A 15,721-nucleotide genomic window follows, 5' to 3' on the forward strand; every position below is an offset into this window, starting at 1 on the left:
GCAATGTTCCTATCCAAATTTAATGATATTGATCAAGTGGCATTTTCCTCTACAACTCACGTTATAAGCCAATAATCACTTCACATTTTTGTTCTAAAATGATATAATACATTTAAATGAGAGCATACTCAACAGAGAAAATGAGTAACAATTATGCATGAAAAGATCAACCTTACAATAATTATATGAACCCTTGGAGTGGATAATTAACTTAGTATTCCTCCAACTCTAGACGATAAAGAAATGCTTTTTTCTTTTTTAAAAAATTAAAACCAAATATTGCATGTCTTTTCCTTTACGTAGGTTAAAGGGTTTTGTTTTGTCTTTTTTTTTTTTTTTTCTTTTTTTTTTTTTAAGTTTATTGATTTTACTAATTATTAAGAGATTGATTAAAAAAAGGAAATAAAGAAAGATCAAACATTCAATTAGGAAAATAAGGGGTGACAAAAAATATTGAAAACGTATTTGGTAAAATTTGTTATGTCTAAACGTAGTTTTAAAATTGAGTCGGTAAATATTATTTTTGTATGTTTCAAAAAACTAGTTCAAATTTGAAAAAAAAATCAGTTAATTTTTTAAATTAGGTTAAAAATACAAATGTTTAGTAAAGAAGAATGATTAAATAAAAAAACAAAAAATAAATAGAAACAAAAGAAAATTTAGTATATGTTTCCATCAAATCACAAAACATGTGGTGTGTTGTTTGTTAAATTCATGTACATATATATACTAATTTCGAAATTTAACCATTAATTTTGTTTTTTAGAGGTTAACTAATTTAAAAGATGTTTATAATGAATTTTGAATATTCACATCTTCATATATAGATATGGTTAAATATTATTTCAACTTTTCTGCATGCATCCTTCCCACTATCTTCAATATCATTGTAAAAGACAAAGGAAGAAGGAGGAAGAGGGAGCATACAAAATCAAATCCAATCAAATTTCATCAAATGTACTCAAAGTAATAGCTATATATTATCATCACAATAAGGAATCCATCATTCCTTCAATGAAAAAAAGAAGAAGCATATGGTTGAATAAGACGTGGAGTTTATCCCCACACAATCTATATATATATATATACATACCATTTGAGAATACAGTAGATTCTAATTTGTTTCTATCTTTTTTATAACTCTTTTAAGTAATATTCCATTTGAATTTCATTTCTTTGGATCCCTTCTATGATATATCTTCCAAATTTCCCTTTCAAAAAATGGATCCATGATTGGATATATAGTGCTTCATTCTTTATCTCCAATTACCTTCTCTCTCTTTTTTTTATACCCATCCTCTCTTCATCTTTAACTAAAAAAGATAATATTTAAGTGTATATATATTTCGAGTCGTAACTATCTCTATACATCTTAGTCTAGAAAGATATTCAAAGAAAGAAAGTGTGTAAAAAAAATATCAAATAACAAATAATTATGATCGAAGAATTTGGTAAAACGAAGAGAAACGATAAATATTAGTCTCACGAATGAAAAGATGAATTTGCCTTTTGATTTATTATTATTTATTTTCATTCTTACGTGAAAATGGATTCTTATCTCATGCACTCATTGAAATTTGTGCCCTTTGGATTTAGACCCTATATATGTGTATGTGTTTGCCACACAAGGGATGATGTGTAAAGAACTAATGATATATAGTATATTATATATATAAACCTAAACAAAAATGAAGTTCTTATTTATTTGCCCTTCTAATCAAAGCTATACATAATCATTAGCTACTCCATATAGTCCATACCATAACCTAATCTAGAAGGATATGTTTTTTTTTTCTTTAGGATTTTGAGAGCTAAAATATGCTAAATTAGTTAAAGAGTATAGTATGAAGTTTGAGGGTTTTTTTAATATAATTTTATATCTAAAAGATCTTCTATACTTATAAATTTTTGTGTAATATCCATTGAAAATTTGATAAAAAAATGGAAATCAATGGACTTTAGTTAAATATTAATTTTCTTTTTATAATAGTAGATTTAAAAAATTCAAAATTCTTGGCGTTGTAATTTTAAAGTTAAGAAATAAAATCTCAAAGTTCAGAAAGTATAGTTAAAAGGAATCAAACTAATATTAAATCGTCTAAACTATATTTATACACATGATTATGAAAAAATGATAACGATAGAACTGTTAATTATTTGAGTGCAGCGTCTATATAGTCTCGTACATTTGGCCAGCTAGCTAATAAGTGAGAAGAAATATATGTACGAAATCTTTTTAGTGAACAAAAAACATAACTATGAAATAATTATGTCTAAGTTAATAGACAATATATACTCTTGTGAAAATATGAAGTTTGTTATCTCTATAACAAAAAGAATAATTGCTTCGTCATAAATTAGATGATGAATGAGATTAAGAAGTTTATTAATTACCAAACGATATTAATAAAACTTAAAAGTCAAAGATATCTAATTTCATATATAATCCAAAAAAGTATTTGAGATGCATGCCTTAGATTTATACAAGTTTAGTTTTTGTTGATTGTAATTCAATTGTACTTAAATTTGGTGAGGCAACTATAAGTTATGTAGATAACATTTGGCAAATTACAAAAGTTAAAAGTTGAAGAAATGTCCATGACTCCCACTTATAAAGAACAAGAAAGCTCTCAACGACACGTATGAGAGTTGGTAACTTATGAAAAATATTTGTTGAAGATATGCACACACAATATGATACTTTTTATGGACATGAAATACTTTGAAGAAGAAGAGATGATGTGCTAAGTTGGACACCCAAATGATATCCACCCATATGGAATCACATAGGGAAAAAGAGAAAGAGTGGTATGCAAAATTTGGACTTTCTGATAAGGATGTGACTAAAAGAGTTTACCAAAATCCAATGGAAGAGATTGCCTTCAAAGTGCATGAGTGAATAAGTGAAGTGTGTAAATAGATATTATGTCAAATTTGTGTCTTTCATATATATCCATTCATTTTAATTATTAGAGCAAATGATCTAGGGAGATTTTGTATATGTTCAAAATCTTTACATCATTATTTCCTCCTCCAATTAAAATTATTTGTCATCACTCATATTTAGAACAATTTAAACTTTTGGACCAATCAAAGAATACTCAAACTTACTTGTGATCATTTCGACTAATCTCATAAGATATTATCCTTTTGATCATACAATATTTGTAAGATGTTAAATTAGATATGTCCATTTAACCCATGTGAACTTGCCTTCAACGGAACGGTGAATCTATGATTCCACCCCAAATAGAAGGGTGAGTGGATAATTTTTTTTTTCTTCCATTGTTTAAACAAAGACGAGGACTATAAAACACTAAAGCGAACACACCTTGATTCACTACCTAGCATCGTTTATGTATACACATAACATTAAAGTAAACTCACTGCCACCCCTAGACCATGATTAATGTTGTTAGAGATTATAAAGATTTAACATTTAAATTATATTTTTTGCACATAAAATAAAATTATTTTCTATTAGGAAATTTATTTATGTTTTATTTGAATGTAATTTATATCGAAAAATGTTTCATCGTTAAGAAATTGAAGTTTCAAAAGACAAGAGATGACATTTTTTCATTAAAAAAAAGCTTAATCCTCACAAAGTTAAATGAATAAAGATTGAAAATTAAAACATGATCAAAGATGTCAGAATATCTGTACGCTTTTATTAATTATCGTTAAAGTAGACTCATATTAGTTTATATATAACGTTTTGATGTTAAAAAACTAGAAAGTGGGAATCAAAATCCACATCCACCCACCAAATTTGTAGACCTAGAATTTTCCCAAGAAACAAACATGAAATTGGTTTCCCTCCATATTGTCAAAATAATTCCCCCACCCCCACCAACACTAACACCATAGATATGCTTTAAAAAGCATTTTTCTTTCTTTTTTTCTCATTTGAACTTCTTTACCATTTTTGGAATATACGGCGGCCATAGAAAAAGTGATTTCCAAACCAATATTCAAATTCAATGGTTTGAGTTGCAACATGTTATCCAAACAAAATCTTTCTTTTCTTTTTCTTTTTCAATGGACTTTTTCATTATTTCCTTTTTCAAGTGTAATGGGAGAGGAAGATTTGAATACGAAATGAAATCTTTTGGATAAAGATAAAAGTAATTATGACATGGAAGTTGTGAAGAGTTTTATAACTAAAAGTTCCTTTTGTGTTTATAAGAGTTAATAGAATTTAAGTTAGTTTGATGCCAAACTCTAGATAGGAAAACGGGTTATGATCTTCACGTACTAGAAATAGTAAATTTATTTGATAGGGAAAAATATGATGGACAAAATAAAGAAAACCCTAAAACCCTAAATTTAGTGCTTGCCATACTACTCCATGCTTAAGTTAGAGAGTGGACTAATGCCAACAAGTATATTGTTTGTGAGTGAATAATGAACTTACTTCTCTCGGTGCTATTTACTTGTTGATATAGGCTGTTTCAACAAGGGTTTAGAAGTTTCACTTGAATGATTCTTCAATTCACCGAGCTAAAAGGGAGATACCCTATTTCCCCTTAGGCTAGGGTCATCAATGCCAAATTTCCTAGAGGCCCCTTTTGATCCTAGAGTAGAATGTGTGAAACATGCCTCATTACCTATTTCTCTAGGCCCTATACCTTTCACTTTGTCATTATGTGAGCATATATAGTGTTCTTTTTTAACCTTATTAATTATTCCTTTACCTAAGTTTATATCTTTGTTTTATATCGATTATATCATTTGATCTGAACTTATCCTAACACAAATCTTTATTAAATTCATAATCGAAAATTTGGTTCAAAGAACTAATATTATTGACATAATAGGACTCCTCAAATAAACAACAACGAAAAAGAGAGAAAGATGGAACACGCTACATTAGGTTTAGTTATTAATTACTATAATTACAATTAATAAATATATTAAAAGAATAATAAATTTCTAGGTTCATAAAAAACTGATAATTACTATCTAAATAAATAATCAGAAAGGTTTGATTCTTCTGTCTCATCCCATGTACTATTGTTCAAAAATAATAATAATCACCATTAATATTGTCAAGCTTAATTCAACAATAATTAATATTACTTTATATTTTAAAGGTTGAAAGTTTGATCTCTCGTTTCGTGTACTAAAAAATAATTAATATTTGAGTGTAATTAACTTAACTATCTAACTCAAATTTCTCAAAGGATAATGCAAAGTTGTGGGCTATATTGGAATATGCGGAAGGCTCAAATCTAATCCAATTTGCTGCGGCCCAATTCGGCCTTTTCATCATCTAAATGGCAACAACCAAAAGCCCAACTTCTCTCCTTTTCCCCTGATCCTTCCAAAAGGCCCATCTTCAACTTATATTTCTTTAAAGTTTAGAGTCGATGATGACGAGAGATTTATTTGTGATTGTAATAATTTTTTTTTGTTAATACATGGCTTTTTCTTTAGTTAGTTTGGAGGGTTTTCCACACTATACATATATTTTATGTCTACAATTTTGTTATTTTAAAAAAATATATATTATTTTTCTTCTTTTTCCTGCAACGATAGTGGAAGGTTTTTCTCGACAGAAAGATTCGGTTGAACATCTAGATACTTACTTTTGTGGTTAAAGTTTCGTAAAACACTAAATGTGGTCTAAGACAAAGCAATTTCTTTCGCTTTTATAACGATAAATTAGGGATATATAGATTCACAGGTTAAAAAAGAAATAAGTGGTTGAGCCTTAATTATCACTCAATTCTTAAGAGGAAGGAATCAAACAAAATCTTCAAATGTATCTCTTGATTACCAAGCAAGGAAAGAAAGAAACTTTTGTGGGAATAATATACTTCAAAAGCTTTGCATGTTGAAAAATGAGTGAGATCGAGCCATATCAACCTAAAAGAAAAAAAAAAAATTGAATCCATCTTTTAACTTGAAATTCAATACTCATCAAAATCACACTTTTCCATCCATCAAGTTCGAAGATTATAACGAAGATTAGAATTCTTCTAGTTCAACATTTTGATAAAACGAGGATTAGATTAAAACCTATAACCTCTCGAAAGAATAGGTAGATCATACCAGTTAGGTTGTGCTCATATTTTCGAGAAACAAAGATTTTGTTAGAATTAATTCTAAGATTAAATATTAAATCCAAGAATTTTTATCAAATAAGTAATATATTTATTAAACTAAAAGTGGTTAAATTAGACTAATAGACTTAGTTTGGTATAGTGGGTTTGGTGGTGGGGTTAGCCCTATATCATTACCACCAACAAATCCAACCAAAAGTGTAAAGACATCACACCCAAAAGTTATCCCTTTTTCTATGTTCTTTAGGTCAAAACCTCCATTTTGGACATTCCAAATTTTCTTCTATGGTTTTTTTAAATAAATTTCTTTTTTGTTTCATAATTTTTTTAATCTCAATTTCAACAAAAAGAAAGAAAGAAGTATGCATGTGATAGGTGTGTATATTATATTTTAATTTAAATGAGCCATTAAATTATACCATAAATTTTAATCAACAATAATTATAATAGCTAAAATTATATTTATTTAATTTATTAACAATAAATAAGTATACACATTGTAATTTAATTATAAATTTATAGTATTTTGATTTTGGTTTTGATTAGACTAGACTTTTAATCGCGTGAGTTTATTACTTAGATATAGATATGTTTGGTCATTAAAGTTTGTAAGATTAATTCCTCTCCATACAAATAAAGAAAAAACAATATTATTCATTAAAATGTTCAATTTGAATTACATAGAAAAACTTCCAAAAGGAAATTGATTGATATTAGAAAAGAAAAAGAAAGATCGAATCGTGAAAAAGAAGGGTCAAATTCAAGCGAGATCCTTCCATTACAAACAATGAAGAAGAGTGATCGTGTATGTAGGAGTGCGAGGAATATTAGGATGTTTAGCTGATTCGACGGCAAAGAGTGATTCCATCACCAACGGGGAGCATACAAATCTCAATCCTAGGGTCAGCAGCAAGAGCTTTGTTGAGCTCCAACACAAAGTCCCTGTAATACCTAACATACTTGCGCATGGGTGCATCAGGTGGAGCAACCACTGATCCGTTCCATAGAGTGTTGTCATATCCGATCACTCCTCCAACTTTAACTAGATCGATCAATCTTTTATGGTAATTTATGTAGTTGTCTTTATCAGCATCCACAAATATGAAGTCATAACTTCCATGATTCTTCTTCTGCAGTTTACCACACATTCTTAGTCATTAATTTTTTTTTTTATTTTACTTCTATTATTTTATTTAGTGCTAAGTTTTCTTATATCATACTCATTTTTCTCCGAACAAATTACTCCTTCATTCATTATTCTTAAGAAAATCTTTAATAGTCACATATTTATTAATTATTTTGCTTTTTTTTTTCTTTAGAAGATTTCCTTAAATGAACAAATATACATTGAATTAGTGAAGTGTTTCAAAAGAAAAAGTTGCATTTGAAGATTTGGAGATCTTTTTGGAGATTATGGTTTTCAAAAACATTACAATCTTTTCACATTTCAATAGTATGATATGGAGATCTTGAACCTAAGCTTGGGAAAAGACTACTCAACATTTCTATTTTTCTTTTATTTTTTACAACGGTTCAAAATAGCTTCAAAAATACTTAAAAACAAGTTTTCCATAGTCAATTTAAAAGATAACGAGTCTATTCTTTTTAATTGTCATTTGATTTTAAGATAAAATTCAAGTTATTTTTTTTAGAAAAACTTATCTCGATCAATAACTCGAAGAAAAGGATACTTCGAGAACACTGTGTCCAGAAAAATTTCAAATGACTTGAAAATTTATGGTTTACTACACAGAAAAATAATGAATTTAAATTTGGAGTGAAAAAAACAAATGTTAGCAAAAGAAAATATATAGAGAGATAATAATCTTACATCGGCAACCATGTCGTCAAGAACTGGGAGAGCAGGTCCTTCTTTGAACTCGATTTTATGAGCAACGCCGGCCTTTTCAATCACCGGCAAACCCAACTCATAATTTTCTCTATTAATATCCATAGCCAGAATCTAAGAAACAACAACACGAACACAAATCTCAACACAAAACTACTCACATTTCATCAATTCAAACCAATCCCAATTATTATAATAATAATCAACGCACCGTTCCATCTTCAGGAAGAGCTAGGGCTGTAGCCAGAAGCGAATACCCAGTATAAACTCCAATCTCCATCGTCTTCTTCGCATTTATTAACTTCAACAACATGTTTAAAAACTGTCCTTCATCAGCCGATGTCGTCATTATATTCCTATTTCACACATCCAATTCCAATTTTCAAATTAATTTCAATTCAAAACACACACACACACACACACACACACACACACACTTGTAAAACAATTTGCTAACCATGGATGTTTGGCTGTCAATTCTCTTAATTCCTTCATCGATTCAGGCTCCCTTGGATAAACGCTCGTTTCCAGAATGTACTGCGAGTGAATTATTATTTTCATTAATTTTGAAGAACTGAAATAGAGATTATTGGGTGGATTGGTGTGTGATACTAATTAGGTTAGGTTTTGTTATTAATTAATTACCTGATACAGAGCATCGCTTTGTAAGAGACTCTTGTGGCCGACTTCTTGATGCCTTCCGGCTTGGTTCTGGTCTTCTTGTCCGTTGGTTGTGGAAGCCATTTCCGGAGAGTGATGAAGCTTCTCTTTGGTTTTGCTTTAACTTGATTTTCCGGTGAGGTCTCTGTTTGTGTTGCGGAGGGAAGAGGAAATGGAGGTGTGTTAAATAGGAAGACGTCGGCCCGGTTCGAACCGGGGATGAGCCGTGTCGAATTATTAGAGGGAATGGGTCGGGGGTTGGTGAAGTGAAGAGCCTATTGGTGAGATTGTCGGGTCCACATTAACATAAACTTTTTCTAATATATAATTACTAATCGCTAAACAAGTTTAGAGTCTAATCCCCATCGATAGCAGAGGACACTTGTAGTTTTGTTGATTCTATACCAATATCATAACCAAGAAAATAAAAATGATAATATATATATTTAATTTCTTCAAAAATTAGTTTGAGATTAGGTGACTAAGAAAGTAAATATATTGAAAACCATAATACATGTGTGTTTCTTTTTCAAAATATTATATTTTAAATTGAGAAAGCAAATCAGTTTTTCCTCTTAATAATAATTTTGATTTGAATATGTATTTCACACTCAAATTAGAATTGTATCTATGTTGAGTAAATTGACTTTGGACTTATTAGTTAATTGACAAGTCTGTCTATCTATCTAACTCAGTAGGAAAATTGTAACAAATATATTCTTAATTTAAGTTAAATATTTATTGATATAATTTGGTGTTCTTAAAGGAAGTTGTTGTAGTATGACACGTGGCAAAGGGGCGGATATGCGGTTGGTGAGGCCAACTTCTAAAAGTCGCGAGGAGTTGGAAATATCATCACCATTCCGTGTTGCCACGTCAAGCTTCCGAATTTTAAATTTTACCTTTTCTTTAATCATTGATATTCCGAAATTACAACTTTGTCCCCCACATTTTGTGCAAATATATAGCAAAGTCACTGTTGGTTTAGGTTGCATATGCTGGATATCTCTCTCTTAAAGTTAGAAGTTTAATCTCTTATATGGAAATTGTTTGGTTGAATGATGTAAGATAAGAAATTCAAATTTTTACTTTCTTCGTTTGAATTATGTTTAAGGTTTATTTGAACGATAAATTTTACTACATATAACATGCAATATCTTAGTGGGATTTATAAGATTTTTTTATGAGTCTTTTTGGGGTTAATTAATCAAAAAAAATATATTTTGATTTGTCTCATTCATATAGAACTTTGGAAGCACTACTATACATAGCCTTTCTATAGCATTTTCAAAATACTACTATAAAAATCCAATTTGCGTTTACCCCACATTTTTTCATCCTTTCTTTTACATTTTTCAGTCTCTTCTATTTCTATTTCTCTCCCTCTCTCACTCTCAAACTTTGTATATCCCTTCCCCTATTTTTCAAACCTTCTTCAACCTCTTTGGTCATCCGTCGATTCAAGCTATACATGGAAAACTACCTTCAACAACGGCTTCAATTAGTGTGTGGCAAGTCTTACAATGTTGTCGTAGGAAGCACGACAAGTAGCTATGAATTAACTGTACTTGAGGAACAGGTAAATATACCTATTGTTTGATGATTAAAATTTTCGAAACCTTGCTATACAATTCAAAACCACGCTCCTTAGGGCTTTCAAAGACTAGTATTGAAATTAGAATCGAGTTTTTCGTTTGTTGTCATTTAAAACCAACCTTAATTATGTTTTGAGTTGTATTAAAACAAAAGTCATTATGTCGAAGATATCAAGTAAATGTTTAAGAGTAATTTTGAGTTTGTTAGAATTATTTTATCGTGTGTTAAATTATTTTAAAATACATCTTGAAATCAATCCCAATTCAAATATGTTACATATGAGAGCATGACATTTTAGCTTTTTGGTTGTTTCTTCTCTTTTTCTTATACTCAGCCATTTGTCTTTTTTCCTTTGTTTTTAGTTTCAAAGGATATAATAACGTCCAATGTTCATCATGGGATTTCTCCACATCTTGTGTTATAAACCTTACAAAGTCTAAGGTACATAATATGATAAAAATCCACAAAATTATTTAAATGATAATAAATTTCAAAACAGATAAACCAATTTTTTTAATCCCTTTTAAACCTTTACAAATTTTGAAATATATATATATATATATATAAGTAGTAAACAATATATATTATATTTTAAATGGAAAACAAAACAATTATATATAAAAAAAGTTCTACTAATACTCAAAAGTAAAAAAAAGTGGAGCAAGTGAGTCATTCAATATTCTCAATTATATGTCTTCCTTTCAGACGAGAACTGTATGTTATGTTGGGTCACCTAATGGTTTGACTTAGGTGTCCTAACTTTATACTATAATCATAAGTAAAATGAAGACTTTTCATTGGGATAAATTATATATCTTTTCCTCCTTTATACACATATTCTTAAAACTCCACAAAATTCCAAATATTTCATATTCTTAGACCCTAATCTCACCTTTTACATTACTTTTGTAGATTCATGGCTTAACAAAGTTGGGTAAAATTACATTTTTGGACCTTGGTATTTCTTAGGTAATTATGAAATTCTTGGGCATTATATATCCTCAAGCTTAGAAATACTTCATTTTAACCATTTAAATTGATTCACAGCATTTAAAAAAATATACAAACAAAACTAGAATTGAAAATTTTAGGATATTAAACTTTTTGTTAACCCATGTCAAAATTTTCATCCAACATTTCCACTATTTACATGAGTTCAATCTTCATACGAGGGGTGACACAATCGGCATTTTATTACATATATCTTAAGAAAAATATGAAATAAAGAAAAAAGAAAAAAAATCAATCAATGTTATTAATTTAAAAATAATATTTTAAAACTTTGACATGCTTGACTCTAGTTGAATTTCATTTTATATTCTTTAGTCGAGAGTAGGGAAAAATGTCTAGATGGTATAAAAGCTCGAAAAAATGCACTTGAGTAAGATTTCAAAATGCATAATACATATTATATCAATATAGCCAAGTCAAATACACGCATTAGTAAATACATTAATAAATAGCATTAAATACTGAAAATGAATAAGAAATTAAATTATCTTTCATTCATAATTGTATTTTTCAATACTTGTATTCGATAATTTCAAAATTCAGAGCTAAGTAAAGATATTACAATGAAAAATTAGATGCAAGGAGTTCAATATATATAATTTAATAAAGATGCATTTTAACATAATTTCTAAAAATAAATTCAAGAGATCATATTGAAAATCAGTTTATGGAAGAAGCATATTTAAAAATCTTGCCAAAACAAAGAATTATTCTAAAAGAAATACTTTAAACAAAATCAAATTTTCCATGGCCATTTTTGTTTTTAGGCAATCAATAATCTAAAAGTGTAGTTAATATAACCTCTTCGAACGATTAGAGATGATCTAAAATATATATTTTTTTAATCAGAATAAATTAAAAGACAGCATTTAAAGAATAATTTAAATTTTGTATTTAAATAAAACACTTGAGAGATAGATTATTTAAAGATGACTTTAAAGTAATTCTTTCATATATATATATATATATATATATATATATATATAATTAAAATATACATTATGAATAGTTCTTTATATGCAAATGCTCATAACATATAAAGGTTTGACTTTTAAGATTTGATCAGTACAAGTTTTTAGCTGAAACAATATTTTTGTTGAATAAAACATATAGATGTCAACGTTTTAACTTTAATTTGTGAAAGGATAATAAGTAAATTTTAACCTAAAAAATTGAAACTTTTTTTTTTCGAGAACAAATAGGTCTTTATCCATGAGTGATTATGAGATGATTTAAATCATTTTGTTATTTTTTAAGTCCATATAAAATATTCTTAATTATTCAAAATCTATTTTAATAATAAAAAACATTTTGAAGGGTAAAATTAAATATATAATATATATATATATATATATATATAAGTAGTTGATATTTATCCATCTATCCATGCAATAATTGCCAATTTTCATTGGCTTGACCTTTTAAATTTTGGTTGACGAGTCAATAATTCTATTAACAAATTGAGATTTTTTTTACATATTTTAAGAGTTTGTATAGAAGATTCTTTGGACACACTATACACCATCTTCAATCATTGATCAATCCCAAAATTTAAGATAAATGAGTGAAGAAAAATATGGTAATATTATATTGTCTAACAAGTTTATTTAAAAAGGGTGAAATGCTTGTTTTTTTTTTTTTTTAATTATGTTATGTTGTTATATTTATAATGAATGAGAAATATCAAATTAGAACATCAATATTTTTATCGACATCAACATTTAAAACATTGAGCTTATGGACTTTTCTCCCTCGTCATTAAATTGTGGATCAAAATTTATTAAAATGACATATTCACTCATATATTTATCAAACTAAGAGAAATCAATGAATGGAATTTGATTATAGGTGATGAATGATCTTATCAGCCACAAGATCAAAATAAAAGACCTAATTAGCAAAACCAAAACATATTAATAGAGATCATAGTCAACTTTTCTTAAATATACATATTATATATGCAAATTGAGTGCAGCTCATAACTAGTTAAGATATGTATTTTTCCAATTAAGATAAAAGAGGTCAAATGCTAATTGTATTTAAGAAAAAGATGTATAATATGTTTAAATTAATTGAGTTGTTTTCAAAAAAGAAAAAGAAAGGAATTATTGAGTTGTTTTTTTAAGTTGACAAAGGAGAAATTAAAGTAGGTTTTTATCCCCATGTTTTAAGCAATTATATTCTAATTATATGTTAAAGTAATCAAATTTTTAATCTTAGGCTCACGCTCATTTAATTTATATATATAAACAAGGGCCTTCATAGTATGTAATATCAATATCGAAGTCTTAGATTCTATCCTTCTAATTTCATATTCAATTATGCTAACTGCGTAATTTTATTTTTTTTTTCATAAAAAGCATGCTACACACATTGAGGTCAATGTAATTGGAATTTATGGGTAGTAGGTGGAGTGTGTTGAATTTCTTAAAGGAATAATTTTGAAAACAATTTTTTTATTTTCTTGAATAATGTTTAAAGATATATTAAAATACTATATCTGAAAAAAGAAATAATGAAAATGAAAGAAGAGAATTAGAAGGTTTGAAAATTAAAGAAAGTGAAGATGATGAAAAAGAAAAGAAAAGTAGTTTAGAAGGGTTAGGTGAGATAGAGATGGGAAATGGATATATGCTTTTAGTCCAAGCAATACACAATCAACAACCACACACAACTAAAAAAAAAACAAATTGATGGGGTTTGATTTTGGAAAAGCTTTTAGTTGCATGCATTCTCTAATTTGAGTTATTATATTGATCAAAAGAAAAAATGTCATTCCTTTTTATTATTATTTTTCTTCTTCTAAGTGGATTGGAGTTGGTGAGTTGAAATAAAGAAAAGAAAGGAAGATTCTTGTGGTATCATATTATGGTGTCCATCAAAACCTACCACATTGCTTAAACTTTCTTGTATTTATTTTTGTTTCTTTGTATTGGTGAAGTTTAGGTTACCATTTTTAGTGTTTTTGGTTTTTTTCTTGTGTTTTTGTGAAATAAATTTTTAAAATAAATCGAGTGATCCTAATAGTTATTTTTAAATATAATAAAATAAACCAAAATATTTAGAAATCATAGCAAAATATAACAATCTATTGGTAAAATTTTAAAAATGGTTTTTTTTCTTTGACATTTTAGTCGAAAGACTTTGAAAGTTACCCGTGAAAAGTGTAGAAATTCACACTTCTATGTAATTATTAGGACTCGTATATATCATATGCCTACTATATATCTTCTTTGATTAACTCAATTTTCAAAATGAAAAAGTGTGTGCATTAATAAAGTCAAAAGCTTGCCTAAGATGATTACTTTTGGAAGATAAAACCTTTTTTTTATATGTATAAATTTGTTGATCAAACAATTATATTTAAGGTTCAATCTAATATTTTCGTGATTACTAATACATTCAAATATTAGTTGAGTTATGTTAGTATTTGGAGTTGGAGATTTGAACCAAATATTAATATGTTTATTGGTAATTGAGAGATTATTTGGTTTAAGATTTTGATGGGTAATTTATTTCAGAAATTAGAAGGAACTTTTGTGAATTCACTTGTTGAGAAAATCAAATACCTAACATTTTAACATAGAAATGCTATCAATTTTTTTTTTCATAAGCATAAATATTTATGAATAAAAGAATCAATCTTTTAATTTTAAAAGTAAATCTTTATTTAAGTAATGTATAATAGCTAATCAATAATTGGAAATTAATTTTCCAAAAGAGAAAGTTGACAAAGAATTAATTAATTACGACTTAACACTAAATTATTACAATCAATTTTCATTTGAAAAAAAGAATACATCATAATAAAACACATTCAATCATCATAACCTCATTAGTTTAAAATCAATTTTAAATGGGTAAAGGTGTTCCAATTTAAAATTACACAAAACTATGACCAAACTTTATCAAATTTAAAATATATTTATTATGGTCTAATTTATTTGGCAAAAGTATATGTTCTTGGGCTTAGCCATTGGGGCTACAAAGGCCCACCAAATTTAGCCCACGATACAATAAAATGTGGGGATAGTTGCAAATGTAGTAATTATATTCAAAATAATTAATTATATAGCAACATTTTAAAAAAATTGCAAATATAGCAAAATTTGTCAAAATCTATCAATGATAGGAGTCTATCACCGATAAACCATGTAGCAAATGTTGGTCTATCACTGATAAACCATGAGTCTATCAACGATAGAAGTGTATCACTGATAGATTTTGCTATATTTGCAATTTTTTTTAAAATATTGCTACATACTTAATAATTATTCTAAAAATTGCTACCTATTATAATTACCCTAAAATGTATACCTAATAAAAACTTACACCACCCAATAGATTGAGTCGAGTAAAAAAAAGAAACTATTTCAACCCGACCAATGTGACTTGATCAACAAACATCTCAATGTTTATGGGTAGATGATTCGAGTACGTACCTCTTAATCGTTAACACATTATATTATAATGTTCTTCTAGCAACGAGTACAAAATATGGTTTGGTTGTATATGGAAGAAAGACAATTGAATTTGG

The 15,721-nt window shown here is 27.7% G+C and overlaps 1 protein-coding gene across 1 annotated transcript; it reads right to left on the minus strand.

The window, feature by feature from the left end:
• Positions 1–6,702: 6,702 nt before the first annotated feature.
• On the minus strand, positions 6,703–8,978 carry LOC103495237 (caffeoyl-CoA O-methyltransferase 5). Its single transcript, XM_008456726.3, has 5 exons — positions 8,563–8,978; positions 8,375–8,454; positions 8,129–8,273; positions 7,900–8,031; positions 6,703–7,198 (listed from the first exon to the last, which is right to left on the minus strand). Exons 1-5 carry the CDS (start codon positions 8,659–8,661, stop codon positions 6,905–6,907), a joined length of 750 nt encoding a protein of 249 aa, XP_008454948.1. The 5' UTR covers positions 8,662–8,978; the 3' UTR covers positions 6,703–6,904.
• Between the last annotated feature and the right edge of the window lie 6,743 nt (positions 8,979–15,721).

The sequence above is a fragment of the Cucumis melo genome, chromosome 1, assembly GCF_025177605.1.
Source record: "Cucumis melo cultivar AY chromosome 1, USDA_Cmelo_AY_1.0, whole genome shotgun sequence".
Classification (NCBI taxonomy): Eukaryota; Viridiplantae; Streptophyta; class Magnoliopsida; order Cucurbitales; family Cucurbitaceae; genus Cucumis; species Cucumis melo.

What these genes read in the sequence shown, in the direction of transcription:
- LOC103495237 (XM_008456726.3), bottom strand. Translation starts at nt 8,661, where the DNA reads ATGGCTTCCACAACCAACGGACAAGAAGACCAGAACCAAGCCGGAAGG. An exon ending in TTGACAGCCAAACATCCATG is followed by an intron (nt 8,274 to 8,374) that starts GTTAGCAAATTG and finishes TGTGTGAAATAG; the next exon opens with GAATATAATGACGACATCGG. An exon ending in TTGACGACATGGTTGCCGAT is followed by an intron (nt 7,199 to 7,899) that starts GTAAGATTATTA and finishes GGTAAACTGCAG; the next exon opens with AAGAAGAATCATGGAAGTTA.